Below are 20,799 nucleotides of genomic sequence, written 5' to 3' on the forward strand. Positions count from 1 at the left end.
GCACACCTGCAATCTCACCGTGTACCACAAGAGGGCAGTCACTATGCAATAAGTAAACATAATAAGTCCCATAATGCTGGTGATTGATGGCTGACCCTGACAGTTGCGTCAGAGCTCCAGACTGGTGAGAATAACCTCCGAGTCCCTTTGAATCACAGCCCTAAAGAAAGACATGATGCTGTGTGTGTCGACATCATTTATTTATTACAATTCAGTTTACATTCAGCAAAGTAAAAAACAGGGAAAAAAAAGGCACAGATCAAAGTATTCCCCTGAAGGACAGTCTCTCCACCAAGTCTATTCTGTGTAAACACTGTTTATAGTAACCCCCCCCCCCCCCTTTCTTATCTAAAATCACTTGAACACTGCCCATTTCATTACCTTTCATTTTCACATCTTCCCTGATTGTTGTGGAGATACAGCTGCCACTTTGTAATGCTGTGAGGCAAGCTCTCTCCCATCTCTACTCTCAACAGTAGATGGATAATGAATCTACAACAAGTTCCATTAAATCTCCTTATTTTCAGATGGTGTTTCTGGTACCGGAAATAACTACAGATCTAATTTTGAGTTCAGGGGCTCATCAGCTATTGGCTAGTTGTAAAGTACCTCTCCTTTTCCATGTAGAACTGCCCACAAGGAGTGCCTCGCTTCACCCCAGGTATTCTGCAGGGCTCCCAGTTAGCCCAACCTCTCTTAGAGTTTCTCCCCCCCTTGTGCATTTCAACCCTGGCCCTTTAAAATAATCTGCCCGTATTTAACAGCAGCCCCACCCACTCTGGTGTTATGCAGTAATAACATCCTCCTGTTCAGGTATTTTAGCCACGCCCTCCCTGGAATTGTGCAGTGATTAACTCCGCCCCCTGCTGCTCCCAGTCCCGCTCCCTCAGCCCTCGTATTGGAAGGCTGTGTGTCGGAGCAGGTCCCACAGGAGCATGCTGATTACAGTGTGGGGACCCAGTCTCATGAAGGAGGGCCCCATTCCTTTGTAGAGCCCCACAAGACCCTCCTTCCTGGACACCCTCACAAAGCAGTCAAGGAACCCCCGGTAGAGCTGACCCTGTGTGAAGAAAGAGGAGGGTGGCTTCGTTTCTATGTGCTTATCATCAGGGTCGGGTCATTTCCTATTTTTCAATTCCAATACCCATTCTCTATTAATCAATTCCAACACATCATTGATCAACATTGCAATTAGCAGTATGCTGTTAAAATGACCTCACAGTGGCAACATATTCCTTCAAAGGAATTGGAATTGAGAATTTAGAATTGTTTTGAAAAAGGAATTGGAATTGGTATTGGAACTGAAAAAAAGAAATTGACCCCAACCTTGCTTATCATTGAATCATGTGCTTTGTGGCATATTCAGTTTTGAAACTATGTTGATATGTATATATAAAGCAAGTCCTGACTGTACCATCTAAGGTCAATTGCACAGCCATTCATATACCTGTATAGTGAGCATAGTATTTGGAATAACGTTTCCTATCACATACAGGGCTTGAAACTCACACTAACCCTTCCCCCAGTCCTGGGACTCACAACGTTCCTTGTATAGATATGTTACCAAATGACCCGATGAGGGAGGAGTTTGAACCAGTCAGACCCTGGGAAATGTTCCCAATTGATCCACTCACCACAGCATGAAAAAATCCCACCTAAGGCTGTAGGTTTACTAATGGGAGCTGTTCACAGTGCTATAAGAGAAATTCATTTACCATCAACCCCCTGGTCATTGAACCAGTATCCCTGAGTGAGTGTAGTAGTGAAATCCAGGACTGTGTCGTGGCTCAGCTAGTTTCGAGCCCTGCACATGTCTGTATGCAGTACAGTAAATGATATGAATTGAAAGGAGAGAGGAGAGGGTGCTGCTGAATACCCACCCTGCCCAGCTTGTCCACCGGCTGATTGTAGAGTCGCGTACTGACGACATCGAAGGGGGTCATGGCGATCGCCACAGCAACCCCGCTGAGCATGGCTGCGTTGAGAGCCACCAGCCAGCTGTCTTGTTTATACCACTAAGAACAAGAACACAACAAGCAAACAGGTGACTGTGCAGTAAACACAGCTAGGACACGAGACAGCCACGTTTGCTCATGGTTCTGCATGGGTTACTTCAGGGTAAGATACTGGGAATGTAAAGCTAGCACACTCTGCAGTTTTCTTTGAGCTCGGACCATTTTTCACATTTGCATTTTGTATGACGTAAATCAGCATTTTTTTTTTTTTTTAAAGTACTCAAACTGGACTAAGGAAAGCCGTCACTAGGCTATGGCTAAAAGTTTTGCATTAGAATTTAGAATTTTAGGCTTTTCAGTTTTTCGTGAAGTATATAGAAAACTACAAAGCGGTATGCAATTCAATATGTTAACGTAACATTATTCAGCAGGTTTCATTCGACTATGAAGCAAAATGTGTTAATTATTAAAAACCTTTGGCCATAGCTGTACTTGGTAAGTTCAGCTTTTTGGAGAAGGTTTGTGACGGTCCGTCATTGTGATGGTGCTGACACTCCACTTCATGGAGGTTTAAACCAGTTATTCACAGCCCAGGATTGGGGTCACTTTATGACCCGGTCTTTGCTCAGCTCGGTGGACTCACCTGCTGGCTGACGACCCATTCCTTGGCACTGGAGAAGGTGGCGAGCTGGACAGCCGAGCCGACCATCACCCGAGGCACGGCTCCATTCACCCCCCGCCACAGCCCCACGATCCCCTGCGCCCTGTAGATACTCACAAAGGCACTGGACACACCCTGGGGAGGACAGAGGCACGGGGTTATGTGCTGAAACCAGACTTCAAAATACATGGGGGCCAAGCATTTTGATCTACATTTATCTTTGGATTGGAAAAGGAAGCGATAATGACGAATTGCATAAATGCATGTTGACGGCAAGCATGGAATGTAACAGAACAATTTGAAATGCGTTTTGCGCCAGTGATCCTGACCTGACGGTATAGAGTCAGTCACAGTCCTCTTTTGATGTGTGGACGTGCCACTCTCTCACGCACCTGCCTGACCCAAATACACAACAAATACTCAGTGTTCTTTAACTTAGTATATTCCATATTGCAACTGAGAGGGGATGACAGCTGAGGCTGGCTCAAACGAGCGCCCTTGAGAAACGTTACAGAAACACTCAGCGATTTCCCAGCAAGATCGCCCTGTTCATCCGTGTCTCCGTGTTTAAAAAAAAAAAAAACAACCTGCAATTAAACACAGCACCTCGGCCAAACGTCAAACAAACCAAACGCTGAGGTCACTGGTTCTGCCCCCTGAACAGCGGCAATAATGAATCGATCAATCTGTCTTTTACACAGCCAGGTTCAAACACACTGGAAGTGTCGTTGATCCCATGCGTTTGTGTGCAAAGATGCCAGGGGCAGGGCATGCCAAATGCTCCTCAGTGATAATGCACTGCATACCAGTGATAGTGGCACTGCAATACCATTGGTGGAGTGGGACCACAGTTTAATTCTGTATTAGAATTCCAGTGGGAAGACCCAATGCACACAACTAATCTACTGCAGGACCATATCAGTGCACACGCGGGGCTAGATTCTCAAAGCACACTCAAAACCATCATCAAAAAGGAAAAAACTTCACTGAAGGACGGGCTACTGCTGATTTCGATTTAGTTTGACAGGCATTATGAATGCAAAAACAGGATTTGCATTTTTCTGCTATTCCTAGAGAGTTCCCCGGATCCCAGCGTGACTATCTGATTACAGAACAATCGGGAAGGTTTAACACCCTGGAAGTGGAAGGAATTCTCCCCCAACGTTCCAAGGGTCAGCTGTTTCTGATTGGTTGGAATTTCCCACACCTCTCTCTCCCTCCCTCTCAGTGGCTGAGCTGCACTTTCACAACAGGGTACGTGCAGCAAGCAGGAACTGTCAGGGCAGTTCTGGGCAGCTGGGACTGGGAATAAACTACTGACTTCATGCATTCTTGAGCAACTGAGCTATCGCAATAACTGGGACACTCAACCCTTCCACTGCATAGAAGGACTTGGTTACCTAGCAAAGCCATTTCCCTGTCCACGGTTCCAGCTCTGACCCTGCCTAGTAAAGGCTGCCAGTCCAGGAACAGTGTGTGGGTGGAACAGTTACAAGCTTGCCTTTCAGGTTTCTCTTAGTCACACACACATGGGCTTTTTCCAGTAAACATATCTATGTGAATCTCCAATAAGCTGCAGCAATGCTTGATTCACAAGTTCAAATTGAATTAAAGATACAATTGATCTCTGTTACCTAGGCTCGGTATACCCAAGTACAGTTTATAATCTAGCCTTACACTTATTTATCAAATGCCTTGGAGAAGGTCCTGCGTTGGCCGATCAGCATTTAGTTACAGCGCCCCCTATGGCATGGAATAGTCTGGACCAGAGTACAAATAACCCAAATGTATCAGCTAAATGTAGAGCAATGACTAACATTTATTTGAATTATCAAAGTGTTAATGTTTCTGACCACAGATTCAATGTATGATGAGATTGTCTTTTAGAGTGATGTTATTTTTAGGGATGTGAAATGACTGCTGCCTGTTTCAGGACACTCTGTAAAAGAGGCCCCTCTCAATGGGTTTGTTCCTTGTTAAAGGATTAATAAATAAATCAAAGTCAAGCCTGTATTTATTGTTATCTCGATACCCCATGCCTCTATAGTAGACACTATTATGTAAGTTGACCTTGTCTCTTGTGGTATACATTGTGTGGACAAGAGGACAACAAAGCTGTCTACCCACAGTGTGAAATGAGAAGACACTCTCATACCACAAGATACAGGGTCAGCTGTACATACTGACTTACTGAATGCAGACGTCTAGAAGTTCTGTCAGTTGGCAGTCTACTTTGCATAAAATGACACTTACAAAATAAGCCGTGCTGGAACGTCCTGGTGTTTTGTTTGGCATACAGCTATGGCCAAAAGTTTTGCATCACCTAGAATTATAGGATTGAGACACGATAAAATGACATTGCAAAAGTCTACCAGAAGCCATAATAGCAGTTCAGCATTTCATTTTAAAATGTCACATTTTTTGTTGTGTATATGGGTAACAACAAACCGGTGTGTAATTCAATACGTTAACATAACATTATTCAGCTTTATGAAGCAAGATTAGTTCATTCTATAGGGTGATGCAAAAGTTTTGGCCGCAGCTGTAGTGACCTTTATGATTTATAACTTCCCTGGCAGATCATGTCGCTTCATTGGCAGCCTCTGGACACAGTGTGTGAGTTGCGTGCGGGTGTTTGTATGTAAAAGGGGTGCCTCTCTGTATGTAAAAGGGGTGCATCTCTCCTGTCTGTCCCCCCCTCTGTATGAGCCCGCTTGGCGCTGCCCGGCTCTCCTACCACGTGGTTGTGCTGATGCCCCACGGCGATGGCTGCCACTGTCTGGGCCTGCAGGTGCGTCTTCACCTGAAACACAAGGTTATCATGAAAGGGTTATTTTCTGTATGTGGGGTCCCTTATAAAAGTTTCCCATAGTAAAAGCACAGCACAGTGTAGTAAAGCATAGTGAAAGCATGATAATGGATAGGCAAAGCATAGCAAGTTATGGTAAAGCATGTTAATAAACTTGGCATATAAATGCAGAGTATAACCAGGAGGAAAGCATGGGAAAACTGCAAAAATATGTGCAGAAATACTGTGGTCAACTTTTCTAAGGGATAACGGGCCCTATTGAAGGACTCTATTAAGAAATGTTATTTTAGAACCTTCTTTAATTTTGCTGAAATCACATTTGCAGTTCGTGAAATCCTTTTCAATGGTTTTAGGATGTCAGAAGGTTTTAGAAGCTAGATGTTTATTCTGATTTTACATGGTTTAATCTGTGAGAATCATTATAATCAGTCAAATATCATTTTAATTTTACAAAACAACTCAGTAGTATATTTCAAGTTCTCTTAAGCACTTTCAAGTTCTCAATTTGGATCATTAACATGGAATTTACACACTACAGTAAATGCTACATTAAAATCTGATTCGTTTCTGACACATGATATATAAAGGGTACTATTCATATGCACCCCTTAAAAGTATAAATACTATTTCCGAGTATACTACAGTTCATATAAACAAGGGTAGTCTTCAAAGTAGGACGTGACTTGTAACTTTCTACATTGTGTTCTTTAAGTGATTCACTCTGTCACAGATTCACACATGCTGTAAACAGAGGTGTGAAATATCAGAGGCTCATAAATAGACTGGCTCTCATTCTCATCTGGCATAATCCAACAGCATGAGCACTGTGCGTGCACTGCAGATGACTGCATGTTGTTGATCTTGAATAAGAATAAAATCCCCCATTTACAGGACATTTAGCAACTTCGCCATCCAACGTCACTGCACAAACGGGACAGAAAATAAACTTCTTGCAGCACACTGTAGCTCTAAACTGTCTAGAACAGTTTCATGACTATCCTTCATGAATATCATATCTTACGCACTTTGAAAAACGCTCTTTAAATAGCTGCGTCAGTGGGGCCCAGTATTAAAGTGTTTATGAAAAGCTGGATTTGTCTCACGAATTCATTGAAATGTTAGAGGAAGGGCAGGGGGTGAGGGGCTTGTTAAACACAGATCAAAGGCTATACCTTGCAATGCAATTCTGCTATCTCAGCTACAAAGTAAACCTGTGTGGCTTAATCATAAGGGCCAAAGTGAACTTGTTATCATGTGCTAAAGTCTGCCTGTTGTAAAAGTGTACAGCACAGCCATGTCTCCTAATCCACTGGTAATGGTACAGGGCAATAATATGTTACAATATGTTGCTAAGGTAGCACAAGGGCCGCTATACTGAGGCTGAGGCTGGTAAATAGACTGGTATTTACCAATCAAACGTAAAAGTAAAAAGTAAAAAAAAATGATGTGTGGCACTCACCAGGTAGGCAGGGCTGGCTACAAAGGCCCCCAGTGCCCCAGCAGTGGCCCCAGCAAGTAGACTGCCCCCAGGAGCCCTGGTGAAACCTGAAGCCTCAGAGTAGGAGTAGAAGCCGAGCCGGACTCCGTTCATCACACCCTGGTAGAGCAGGCCCACGGAGAGCCCCTTCTGGAGGCCGCGCAGCCCATCGGCCTTGGCGACAGCCCACAGAGCCTGCAGGACGCCGTGATAGTGCCTCTGATAGGAGCCGCGGGCCCTGAGCTCGCCCTGGAGCTGCAGCCTGGTCTTCACCACCTCCAGAGGGTTGGTGAACACACAGGCCCCACAGCAAGCTGCAGCACCCAGCGCAAAGTCTAGAGGGGGCCAGATCGCCAGGGTGCGGGGCAGGGTAACCAATCCCGCTTCTGAGGAATGCTGCAGCATTCTGCTTGCCAGTCTTTCTGGGGAGATGCAGGAGGTAGATGCGGTAAATCAGCAGGTCCTCAATGTATGATCGGTGTTAGTGGATAAGCGAACGCTCTAGTGCAGAGGCAAACATAAGAGTATAGTTCACTGTATCTGACAGTTACTGAAGACAGACAGCATGTGTCAGTCAAGCTGGTCTTTAAAGTGATCTGCAAGTGATCATTAATCGCTTTACTGGTAATGAATATGAATAATTAGTGCCAGAGGCCCACAATGCACTTCTTCAGCTTTTCAGAGGTACCGTTCTCTCACCTTGCAGGTTGATGGCAAGGTTCCAAGTCAGCAAATAACAAGCTGATAAGGGACACCAGCAGCAATGTTTGTTTTACTTCAAGTTCCTTAAAAAACAAAAACAAGAGAGAACAGCCAAACGTCATGTAGGGTTCCTTATTCTTCTGGGGAACGCTGTCTGCCGCCCCAGAAAACAGGCTTCTTGATACCACTGTGCCCAGTACAGCTAGTCTCATTCCCTTCTTGTTCTGCTCAATCACTGTTGTAGCAGCACTCCTCTCCAGTACTGTCCTGTACGAGATGTTTCTCAGAGTTCATCAGTCAAATATTCAACTGGGAGAGCTGCAGCAAAGCGTTCCGTTCTCATGCTTTCATTCTATCCAGTCCTTCCACACTCTCCAGACCCCTGACAGTAAGCTTCATCCTACAGCTGGTGTTATCTTTCAGCCATCGCTCCAGCATGGAAGCCCCGCCCCCTCAGCCAATCAGCTTCCGTTCCAGACACAGCCTCTTTCCCCTGCCTTGCACCGAGCCTCTCTTTCTGGGTGGAAAGTCAGGGGTGGGGAGTGTAATTGGGAATGGGGTGTTGGGAGAGAATGGAAAAAACAGCCAGGGGTGAGCAGACCTCAAATTGAGACAGCTGGAAGTGGACAGTTTTTGGAAACTCTCCAAAAACAACCACCTATCAAAGCTTGATCTCAAACACACCCACACACGCACAGACACACCTGTTGTGTAGCCATAGTTCTGCCACTGTCATTATAAATCATTGGCTGATGGAACTGCAGTGGATGCAAAGTACGGAACTTTCTTATCCAGATACCTCCTATATAAGTTTGCTGTTGAATAGTTACACATAACTTATTATTGCAATTTACTGTATGACAAACATTTCAGCTATATAAATGTCTTCCTGTCCTATCTTGTTTTAAATGTAATATTCAAGTATGTTGTTCTATTTGTAGGAAATGGTTTACTGAAAATTAATTCTGCATGCAATGAAATCCATTATATTAATGTTTGTTCTGTGCAAAATGATCAGTGCCTGATGATCACTAAAGCAAATCATACTTTCCTATACCAAGCTCTCTATACTGCACCTTAGAATAGTTTATCATGCTTTTTTTTCTAGTAGCTCTATTTGTATTGTGTTTCCAAGTATTCCTAAGCCATGAAGTCAGGTTCAGAACTGGGTCTCCTTGCTGCAGCCAATCACAGTGTAGTGCTGTGTGCTACAGCGTCTGTTTTCTTTGTTAAAGAGCTGCAGCCTCTGTTGAGCCCCTAAGCACGTGACAGTCTGCGATGTTTGTGAGCAGGGCAGTGTGCTTTGCATTAATAATGACAGTGATTACAACTGTTAACAGCTGTCGTCGTGCTTTTTGGTGATGTTTTTATTTTATTTTATTTATCTTCAGTAGGTTTCTCCCTTTTTGCTGATAATATGATTTCTTGTCCCGGCAAACTTTCAATAATTTGACATCAGCTTTTCAGATGTTGAAATCCCAGCACTAGTTCTTGAATTGATTAAAATACTACTGGTTCTCTACCACATTATAACTAATAAAATGCACCAGAATTATACATACTGGAGATTAGAATTCATAACTATAAAACACTCAACAGTGGTATTTTTTGAAATACTAAAAGAGGGGCGAGGGGTGAGGGACGAGGGGCGGGGAGCGAGGGTGGGGGAGGGGTATTCTTTGACAGTGGAGAAAACTGAGCCAAAACGTGCCAGAAACAGTACATTTGAGGATATAACTCAGACACCAAACTAAAAATATTGTAAATTTAGCAATTAAGACAAATGATGCATTATATATGCACACATACATTTCTCTTTCAACTAGAATTCTTTCACATAATCACTGAGATGGATTTATAATGGAAATGCTTGTCATTGAATTTACAAAGTTTCCTTTAGCATTTCTAAATAATAGACTAGAGGGTTTAACGTTTGGATAAACTACCTATGTATATACAGAACCAAACTGCATGATGAATCAAGGATATTGTCAGCTCGTTTTTATGTTTCTGTACCTAATTAATATAACAGCACATGCAAAAACACAAACAACAGTTGATTATTGCTGGATTGTAGAAGAACAGGCAGCTGAAAGGGCTAAACGACTTGTCCATTTCCTTAAAGAAGGATGATTTGCATGGTATTTTGGGAGCCAGGAACGTCAGAGGACAAACATAACATTTGGGAATATTGCTCCCTAATCCACTACTATACAATTATAAGACATGCACAACTAGTTAATTTGAACATTTCTGCGTAAGAGAGGGCTTAACATTTAAATACATACATAGAAAAAGCATTTCTAACTATTATTGCAGAGTTGAGTGTCTGGAAGTCTATTAATCAGATTATGCCTGGTTCCCAATAACCCTTGCACTGAATGTATCAGACATTTAGGTTTTATATTTGACTTTAGTGTTGTGCTTTGTGTTTGGAGGCAAAGTTAGGCCCCAGAAAAATTGTACTCATTGGGCCCATGCTGACATAGAGTGGGCAGCTTACAATCACCATAGCTGGGCTGATGCATGGGCCAGTGAGGGCCCCACTCTGTGTAATCAAATTTGATTTGAAACAGAAAATAAATAAATATCATGACAAAGATGAAGATAAAACACCACTATTCTGCTCATTTTTCAGTAAAAATAAAATCGACGGTTAAGAAAATATCTTAAACGTTTTCTTCACATTCTCTTTGAAAAAAAATAGATAAATACATAAATACATAATTGCATATATAAATCTGCATTACAGATTTTTTTTTTAAATTATTATTATTTTTGTAAACTGCTGAAGGAAAAGAAAAACGAACACTGATTCACAGATTCCCTGTACCCACCTTTTCCTGGCCACTCCACCAATCATAATAGACAACCGTTATGATTGACATATTAATGATTTGACTGGGAGAGTTCGTTACTGTTGTAGAAGGGCAGCTGAGAGATTGACAGGTAACTAATTTGTCTAGTGATAAATAATTATTTCAGTTATAAGATTCTTAATTTGTTTTCTTTTGGTACTTTGTTTATTTTCTGTGAGTCTTGGAAATTCATAATTGTTTGGGGCCGTAGTTCAAAGATTGAATGTTTCGACAATTTAAATACGAAAAAAAAACAGTAAAAAAAAGTTCAAATTATTGTGTAGTGTGTATTGTATGTATAATGTTGTGAAATATTGTTAAGAGTTTACTATTTCCTATTTCCAAAAAGAAAGAAATAAATAAAAATCCCCCAAAAATGGCGGGAACTGGTGTATGCTGTTCAAACACTGCAAAAAAAAAAAAGCGCTAAAAAAGAGGGTAAATTAAGTTGAAATGATTAGTGTATGTTGTGAAATATGTATTGTTTGACACCGCTTACAGTGCTTCTGTGGTACTTTCAGTGTGTGGTCAATTATCCAACCCCCCTCCATCATCAGCCTGGTCGATGTCAGTCCTGTTTTGCTATCGGACTTCTATAACTGAGTTTGACGATGTCAACAGCAGCTGAAGTCAATGCAACTCACAGTAAGGAGTAGTGACAAGCAGGTTTGAAGTGTGGAGATACTGATAAAACTACAGTACCTGTAGTAAACGCAGTGCACAGTAACTTAAGCAAATGTTTCAACTAGGATGAAGACCTTGAAATTGAATTTATTACATTTCTTTCATTGTTTCTAAATTCATTACGTTATATTGTATCTTTTTTTTAACTTTTATAACTATTTCTGTCCCTTTTTACAAATACAGTAGCGTGTTTCAGGTGCCACCTAGTGGACATGACCACATACTGCAGGAGCTATTTTAGTTCATCTTATCAGAGCAGTGGTTCAGTGGGTTAAAGTGTACAAGGGGTAATTGGTTTTGCACACGTCAGTAAATACAGAGTACAAGCTATCCATTGGATTTGTTTATAGTTAACGTTTATTTTAAAATATTTCAAGAATGGACACTTCTGTCACCTCTCTCAGTGACTGTTCAAGTGTTTTGTCAAATACAATCAGCGCCTGGCTGCCTTACAACCTATGCACACTGATATGACGGGTGTTTCTTAATTTCTGTGTTTATCGATAAATAGATAAATAGACAGAAAGATAGATATTGATGGGATAAAAACACAATGCCAAGGTCTGCCAATACTTTATTTACGGGTAGCCTAGCCTAAGCTGAATAGTAATACAATAAAAACATACAAAAGATAGTTATTACTGCAAATATCTGATTAATAAATATAACCTTATTATTACCTCCCACACACCCATCTTAGATTACATTTGATCTGTCAATTTCAGCATGCTTCAGAAAATCAGGGAAGTGGATGGGAGTTTAGAGTGGAGTTTGTGGAATGTCCCTAAGGTTTTTTCAGTGGGGTTCACAGTGGTCTCTCAGATCAGAGTTGAAGTGGTGGAGTTTGTGGATGGTCCCTAAGGTTTTTATTAGTGGGGTTCACAGTGGTCTCTCAGATCAGAGTTGAAGTGGTGGAGTTTGTGGATGGTCCCTAAGGTTTTTTTTAGTGGGGTTCACAGTGGTCTCTCAGATCAGAGTTGAAGTGGTGGAGTTTGTGGATGGTCCCTAAGGTCTTTTTAGTGGGGTTCACAGTGGTCTCTCAGATCAGGGTTTGAAGAGTTTGTGGACGGTCCCTCAGAGTTGGGTTCGGAATGGAATGGAGGTTCCAGACATCATTTTCTCATAGTGCTCGTCGAAGAGCCTGCTCTCTTCAGGGCTAAAGTGGTTCAGCCAGTCCCCCACTTCCCCTAAAACAAGAAGACAAGCAAACCCAACAGCTCATCTCGGTGCATCATGAACACTGCTGTCTAAATGGAGAGCATTGTTTAACAACATATGACCTAACTGGTAAAGTTCTTTATATACAGTAGAGTGCAAATTCATTAGAACACATCAAGATTTGTCATTTATATCCTTTATATACCTACCTGCATGAAAACCTCTGGGTGCGACAATTTCAATTTTCGGTCAGTAATCCGTGATATAGAAACAAGAGGCACTCGTGTGAAAATGTTAGACCACTTTGTGCTTTAATTAGGCAGCTTAAACTTCTAAAAAGTCTCATGCATTTGACCATTTGTGACTATGTGTTCCTTTTCTCTTTCTGTTTTAAATTCATTGGATGTGTGGCCTATTAAAGCCATCAATTAAATTAGACAATCACTCATTTGCCTATTTTGACAGTTTTCCAAGATTTTCAATTCCAGTGGTTTGGTTTCATATGTACAACAAATCAAAGCAATGGGGTGTTCTAATACATGTGCACACTGCTGTAAGTCTTTATATAAAACAAAAGCATTTCATGAATACCAAACTGGAATTAAAAACTATGTATTGCAAGTATGATCCATAGAGAGTTACATCCCAAAAAGTTTATTGTTTCACAGTCCTCAATCTACACTACTCTTGGGCTACCTTACCAAAGATAACATCATAATAAGTTGGTTCAGATCCAGATAACAGGTGACTTTTAATTTGGAGGTAAAAACCCCCAAAAACAATTGACCTTTGGAACGGGCTGTTTGACTGTCTCACTGCCAGTACCTTTCCTCATGAATGTGGAGACTGAGCGGTCGAACACGCTGTCTGGGATGGTGGAGTAATTTGCCATTGGGTTCTCTTTCATTGTCGAAAAGGAAGTGAGCTCAATGATCCGGTCAATGATGTCATCAGGCAGCGGGTGCTCCAGAAAGCGCATCACACGGATGACCTCGTCCCGAGGGTTCTGAGAGAGAGAGAGAGGGGGGGGGGGGGGAGGAGGGATGAAACACAATTAAAAGGCTGCAGGCTGGGTTTTCAACTTTCCCTTGTTAAGCTTTTAAAAATCCCAGTTTAAGAGGCATGTAATATAATACATTTTATCTGAGAGGAAATTGAAAATATGAAACAACAACAGTAACAGTAATTCCAGAGAGTGGGTTGATAGCATATTTGTTACCTAAATGTAGTCATGTCTAATTATTACAGCACAGGCCAGCATAGCACCGAGTGAACTTAAAGGACCTCATCTTTTCTATATGAGAATACACTAGACCACTCCCACCAATGTGTAATGCGATGGCAGTTCTGCAAGGACCCCTGGAAGTGTAATGAACAGTCCTTAAGAACTGGGCAGACACAAACAACAGTCTCACTCCCTCCCTACCTCCTTCATGTCCTCGTATAGCAGGTAGAGAATCCTCTTCGTTTCTTTCTCCCTCCAGTAACCCTTCACGTGGTCGTACCAGTAGCCACAGAACACTGGAACAACATTGGTTTTACAAAGCATCGTCATAAAGCTTTGTAAATAAGACCCATAGATTTAAGGAGAGCTAACCAAGGCTTGCAAATCCATTGTGTAACCTTATATTAGCACCAGCACCATTATCACCGGGCCCCCTTTTTCCTGAGCTGACGGGCTTCACAGTTTTGCTTGATTTCTTACTTCAGTACAGAGATCTGCAGATACTACTTTAGATTCAATGATGTAGATTAAACTGCTTCCCATCACCTTATCATTTCCCCTGCTGTCAGGAAAAGATTGTCAATTGCAGAGAATACACATTTATTGGCGCCCCCTGCAGAGAATATGCGTTTATTGACGCCCCCTGCAGAGAATATGCGTTTATTGACGCCCCCTGCAGAGAATGTGCGTTTATTGACGCCCCCTCAGAGAGTGTGCACTCACGCTGTCCATGCATGAACTTGTGAAGGTACTGGTCCCAGGGCCCGGGGTCAGGCTGGATGCGGTTCATTCGGTCGAAGTAGAAGTACGACACCACGCTGTCCTTCGCATTGCGGGCCATGTAGATCACCTGCAACACAAGGGGGTGGCTGATTTGCATTGGCAGCCAGTGAAATTGTATTATTAACCTATAAGGCTATAAAGGGCTTAGCTCCCACTTGTCTAGCTGAGCTGCTTACTCCATACACTCCATCACACCTTGAGAACCCAGGATGGAAGATTGCAGTAAGTTAGTAGAGCAAGACTTCATACAGGGCATTAGAAACCTATGCACCTAATGGAACCCACAGGCAAAATCAAGAAGGGACTCTGAATCACGTTTGAAATCTATAAAGTGGCATTTTTTAATTAATAGCTATGTAGTTTATGTGATATTATTGGTTTTATTCATTATAAACTTAGTTTTAATAGCATTGTTGTTTTATTTTAATCTTGGTATTTTAATACTGACTAGTTTTATTTTGTATTAACATTTCTGTACTGTATTACTAAGTTTATACTTTTTGGGGGATAATACTTTTTATTGAATGGTATTTTAATCTTGTATTTTTGTATGTTTTATGGTTGTGCTTAATTTCTGTTAAGCACCTTGAGATGTGTGCATGGAAGGTGCTATATAAAAAAGTAGTAGTACTATTGTAAGAATGCATTCTCTTGTGTGTCTGCATTCTGTACTTTTGAGAAGTCTGTGAAACAAAGATAATGTCCCAAAGTGCTGAGACTTTAACCCTTGTATATGGCTGGGGTGCAAGTTGGGTGTATTATTGATTTATGAATCTTTTTTTCAGTACAGTACTTTGACCTTTGAAACAGACAAGGTGTAACAGTTTCCATATTGTTGCATTGGTAGTGGATTCTTGTTTTTGGAATCCATTGGGAATACAAACCCAAAAGTAATCTCTCTAGAATGCTCTTTGAATGTAAAGGAGTGGCACAGTGAGTTGGGTGAGGTCTCTCTCGGCTCCCCTTACCTTGCAATTGTTGTCCCAGAAGGACTGGGGGACCAGCTGAATGGGCAGGTGGGTCTTGATGACGCGAGGGGAGGGCATCTTGTCCAGGTAACTGACACCTGAAGAATAAGTGAAGACAGAACGAGAGTTATAGGCAGGGCTGGGCTCAATTCCTGTTTTTCAATTCCAATTCCTTTTTAAAATCAATTCCCAATTCTAATTCCCATTCCCTTTTAATCAGTTCCATCACTGATCAAAATTGCAATCAGCAGCATTCTGTTAATGAGCTTCCCACAGTGGTGTAAAAAAAACTTTGAAGTTGCTGTTAGTCAATTAAATTGACTTCAAATGAAAGCAGCTGAACAATCCCAACGATTACGATGTCTCTAAAATATCTATTCCCAATTCCAATTCCTTCAAAGGAATGGGAAATGGAATTGGAATTGGACAAACAGGAATAGACCCCCACCCTGGTTCTAGGTTATACAGCTTCTCTCTGAGATGCTTGTGTGGCTTGTACTTGTTGGAGGTTTCAGTCTGAAAAGAACTGTGAAGCTGCCCTCCCCAGGCATCGAAACGATTGTTGAGGAAGGGGAGGGAGGCGAGTACTGACCAGACTCTAAGGGGGGGACAGGGAACATCTCCAGGAAGGGCATGCGCTCGTGTGTCGGTGCTCGACGGCATTTCTCTGCGTCTCCGTCGTTCAGGATCAGATCAACAATCTCCTGAGTCCAGGTGGTGCCTGTGCAGATAGAGCGGGTTACACTGATGAGCACATGACACATTGCTTCCTAGTCCCCTCCTGCCCTCTCTCCACCCTCATTCCCCTCCTCTCACCTGCTTTGGGGTATGTGGCTATCAGCAGGTCATCTGGCTGTGCTCTGAAGTTTTCCACTAACTCCCAGTTTTGTACGGTGGGCTCCAGCAGAGGCACCCCCTTTATCTGGCCCAAGGAGCACCTAGAACCCTCCCAGCTCTTCACATTCTCCATCTCACCCTGCGTTCCCAGAACAGCACCTGACAGGAGAGAGAGGCGGAGAAAAAGAGAGCTTTCATTCAAGAAGCTCCAAGGATATTGAGGGTTAGTTAAATGTACACTTATAAAAGCTTTGGTTCTCCAGTCCCAAACAGCTCAGAGTACTCAAGAGAGATAATATTTTGCTTGGGGTTTGTAAAAGTACCAGTTGTTGTTTCTTTCAAAAGATGTGTTTGGTCCTAAACCAAACAAAGATATCTGCTGTTCTCCCAAACAAGCTTTATTCCTTGGACATGTAAATACTATCCCGGGATGGCTTTCCATGTTGTTCAGTTCTAGGTGTAAAACATTAACAGTTTTACCTAGTTTGTTACTCAACTAAATAACCTTTGCACTACAGCAAAAATAAAACTACCTGCATAATGCTTTACTCGATCTACAGGGTAAAGGTCAAATCTTCACGATATTTAGACTGCTTTTTGTCCCCACAGGTAAACCATGAAGCCAAATTTGATTTTGAATCGCATAAATCACGTTTGCGTCACCACACAGCGACCCCTGCTGGTCAGGCTGAACTCTAGCTTGGAAACAGCCAGTGCTTAGGTCCGCCCGGTGAAAGGAGGGAGGGAAGGACACCAGTCGATCTTCAGCGGTAAGGTATAGTTCAAACTGGGTGTTTTACTGCCAGGTATATAGACTGTGTAGTCTTACACAATAAAGGGAGTGGTTCTGAGAAATGGTCAGTAACTAGAGCCCCGTGTTTTTCATAAATACGAAATGTAACCTATAAAACGAAATGCAAAGATAAAAATAAATAACACGAATTTCAGATTACAGACATTCTTGTGCAAAGTAGTAATGTGTTCAAAAATGTGCCCCTCAACTATTAGCTGTATTTCTTTTTGGTGTGATCTATGAATAAAATATGTTGAACTCCGCCATTCTATTCATGTTGAGGTCTGATAAACCCCAACGCATGACTATATATATTGACAAAATATTAACCTTTAACAAAGGAAAACACCTGCAGTTTCATGTATTTCAGTGCAATGTAGTTTTTTCATTTTATTAAAGAAATAAGCTTTTTTTTAAAAAAAAAAAAAACATTTAAATTAGATTTCTGTTTCTTAAAATAAATTATAGGGAGAGTCAAAAAATACTTGCACTTTAATTCATGTACTAAGGGTTACTCTTCAATGAATTCACAATCCAGTTCTGTTGTACATAGTTATGGTAAACTGAGCAGGATCTAGAAACTGGGCTGTCATCTGTAAGAGCAGAACATCCCAAAAACTGTTATGCGGTTCCGTCCCAAAAACTAGGCCTGTGTCATACCTCTATTACCTCAAGAAACTAAACCCCCTCCATACAATAAACACTGATCAGTTCTGAAGAGTATAATGCTGCGTTCCTGTCTGTAGCTGTTTTTTTTAATGTGTAGTCTAACCTGCATGATATATTGCAGTAACATGTACAGTATAAGGCAAAACAACACCAGGAAATTCTCCACATGCATTGACATTTAGAACAAGAAGTAGCAGCCGTGAAATTAGAAACCGATACAAAACACTATGAGATCGGCTTTAAACTAATGGAAAAGTAACAAAAGCGAGAGATTTCATTCCAATCGGTGATATTGTACATATTAACGGATGCCAGCTTGTCTGCCCAGCCTAATTAAAATCTTCACTCGGTGAAACCCAACGCTCTACTTACTGCAAGTTTCCCAGCCAACAGTACAGCCTACTTGGTATTGAGTCTTTCAGCCAGTGTATGATTCTTTGGCGATGTGCGCTTATTTCTAAGCAAACTGAAGACTATTCACGACTTTTAGGGAGCGTCTAGATTTTACCAACCTTTTGCACAAGTGTTCAAAGTCTGAACAGTAGGTTATGTAATATACAGAATCCCACCTCCTAGACTTCGGTAGTCTGACAAATTGCATCAGTAACCGCAGCAGTATATTTAACTTTAGCAGTAAGATCTAAGCATTCCTCACTTTAAACCTTACTGTGATCACTCAGCTCCTGTCCAGCTGCGCTCCCTCTATCCTCCTCATCTTCACCCCCTGTGTTTGTGTAAAAGTAGTTGTAAGGCGTTTTCTATACAATCGCTTATGTATAAACTGAGATTGATGACACTCCATATGTTCCACCAGATGGCGCTGTTGCGTAACTAAAGCAATAGATCCGTTTATTGCACCCGAAGTAGAAAAGCACATGAGCAATGTACCAATGGAAAGAGACCTCGACAGGACTGTCCCATTTGAAGTGCGCCGTCTACATAGAATAAGATCAAAGGCACATTACAAGATTACATTGCCTTTTTATCTCTTGTCATGTGGAGTCCAACTTTAATGTAATAAAGTTGAGAGAACAAGACTAGTTTTGAAATGCAGAGAAATCAATTGAACCTTGTGATGTGTTTAAAGGAACGAATATCCAATTATAGTATTAAACGAGCAATGGAGATGGTTGAATTATTTTTAATGTTTTGATTTTTTTAAATATATTTTTGTATGTTCATGTATTTTATTGAATTATACAAAATAAAATATAAACCATAAAAACTCAGTAGCACTTTAGACTAGCGTACATATACATGTAATAACTGTGTGACTGTGAACACGTCCTGCTCTCAGAACCCCTGGGGGAATAAGGGTGTAATTACATGGAAATTGCCTGTGCCATAATGTTACTTAGTATTTACTTCAGGTCTCAAAATGTTCACAAAACCATTAATCGAAAGTGCTACCAAAAACACTTGAAGATTTGAAATGTTAGGGAATGGGAGATAGAGAATAGCTGATGGTGTTCAGTTTGTTTCCTCTAGTTATCTTAATGAGGAATCCCTGATATGGTCTTCCATAACTGGGGAGGTACCTGGCATTAGACACTAAAGGCAAGCATATACAGTACTTGATTAATTCTTTTGTGTTTTTTTTGTTGTTTTATTTTTAGCATACTTCTGAATACTTAGTTATGCTACTTTAAGCCTTCAATTACATTGCAATTCTGTCATCTGACCTTTATCCCTGCAAAAGAAAAACAAGATGTGAACTGTGATTTCATAATTGTGGGAAACTTACAGAACTTGTAGTGATACAAGCATACAGAACAAATGACTCCTGAAGACTTGGCATTGGGGTGGGCAGATTTATTCTCTTTAATTGAAACATGGGAATTCTTTAACAATACAATAGTTGATGACCAGGTGGTGCTATACGCTATGTAGAAATCCTAAAAATTAAAAAAGAGGAAGAGGTTTTAGCCATAATATTCAGAATTGTTATTTTGTTTTGCCCAACCCTACACAGAAGGCACCCAAACATTTCTTTAAAACAGTCACAGAGGCAATATATAGAAATAAAGACTTTTGAGGTCAAGATTTACTAGAGACAAAATACAGCAGCATGTTTTCCCCTTTTTAACCTGAACACCCACGTGTGTAACTGCGGTAATACGAGAGCCGTCCCTCTCAGACCCACTCCTAGTCCTGTTACAGCAGGCTGGGCGAACCGTCAGGAGGTGCCATCATAGTGAGCTTTGCAAAGCAATCTGGAGCATAAGGTGGGATGAACCACGTCCAAATAAAAACCAAACAAAACAGCTACTAAAGGTTCATTAACAAGCAGAACAATGGTGGGACATGAAACCAGTGTGGAATAGCAGTGATAACCGAGGCGTAGGGAGATCTAGCAGTTAGAGCCAAGGGACTGTGGTGTAAAGTGAAGTCCAGAAGGCAGGGCAGGCTGCACTTTGTGTGCTGTTTTAGGCTTGGATGTGGTCTAGTTTGGTGTCGCTAGCGGAGACAGTGTGTAATTGTAGACAGAGGGTCACATCTGGACACACTGGAGTTCTTGGTTACACAGTTTGGCACGCATTAAATCAAGACTAGTGCAAATACTGAAGAAAAAAATATATATATATATATCCCAGATCGTGTAGAGGCACAGACCCTCATGGGAAAGAACAACGAAAAAGGAGTGAAATCCTAACCAATCCATGCAGCTTGTTATTAACACTGTAAAACTGCAGGTATACATATCTGATCGACCTACGGCAGTGCAATTCGTCTTCACTTCGGTCAGTAGAACTGTGTCTTTTTAAATTAACCTTTTAGCGCCTAGCCAGAATTGATATACCAAATAATGAAGGGCACATTCTGTTAAAATTGTGTTTTTGTACTACAGTATCATTGAATTTTTTTTGTTATGTTTTTTACCAAACTAATATTTTTCAATTACAAAATACAGAATAAAAATGATGTACAGGGAGTTGTTAGTATACAGGCACAAGAATACCCATGAATAATAATTGATCATTTTCATTAAGGAGACTTTCACAAAAACAATTTTCAAACAGTATTTATTTTGTATACACATCCTGTTGTAAAAGCAATATATATATATATATATATATATATATATATATATATATATATATATATATATATATATATATATATATATATATATATATATATACACACACACACACATACACACACTGTATGTATGTATATATATATATATATATATATATATATATATATATATATATAT

At 41.0% G+C, this 20,799-nt stretch overlaps 2 protein-coding genes across 2 annotated transcripts; both read right to left on the reverse strand.

Annotated features, from left to right (window-relative positions):
* Positions 1-191: 191 nt before the first annotated feature.
* Positions 192-8,042, reverse strand: LOC117432203 (solute carrier family 25 member 34-like). Its single transcript, XM_034905003.2, has 5 exons — positions 6,885-8,042; positions 5,354-5,419; positions 2,599-2,751; positions 1,881-2,015; positions 192-1,060 (listed from the first exon to the last, which is right to left on the reverse strand). Exons 1-5 carry the CDS (start codon positions 7,305-7,307, stop codon positions 887-889), a joined length of 951 nt encoding a protein of 316 aa, XP_034760894.1. The 5' UTR covers positions 7,308-8,042; the 3' UTR covers positions 192-886.
* Positions 8,043-11,703: 3,661 nt separating this feature from the next.
* LOC117432261 (sulfotransferase 1C1-like) lies at positions 11,704-18,045 on the reverse strand. The gene is made up of 8 exons (XM_034053927.3): positions 17,952-18,045; positions 16,097-16,276; positions 15,873-16,001; positions 15,281-15,378; positions 14,253-14,379; positions 13,731-13,825; positions 13,130-13,310; positions 11,704-12,333 (listed from the first exon to the last, which is right to left on the reverse strand). The coding sequence occupies exons 2-8, from the start codon at positions 16,248-16,250 to the stop codon at positions 12,221-12,223; spliced, it is 897 nt and encodes a 298-aa protein (XP_033909818.1). The 5' UTR covers positions 16,251-16,276; positions 17,952-18,045; the 3' UTR covers positions 11,704-12,220.
* Positions 18,046-20,799: the final 2,754 nt, after the last annotated feature.

This window comes from Acipenser ruthenus, chromosome 27 (assembly GCF_902713425.1).
Source record: "Acipenser ruthenus chromosome 27, fAciRut3.2 maternal haplotype, whole genome shotgun sequence".
Lineage (NCBI taxonomy): Eukaryota > Metazoa > Chordata > Actinopteri > Acipenseriformes > Acipenseridae > Acipenser > Acipenser ruthenus.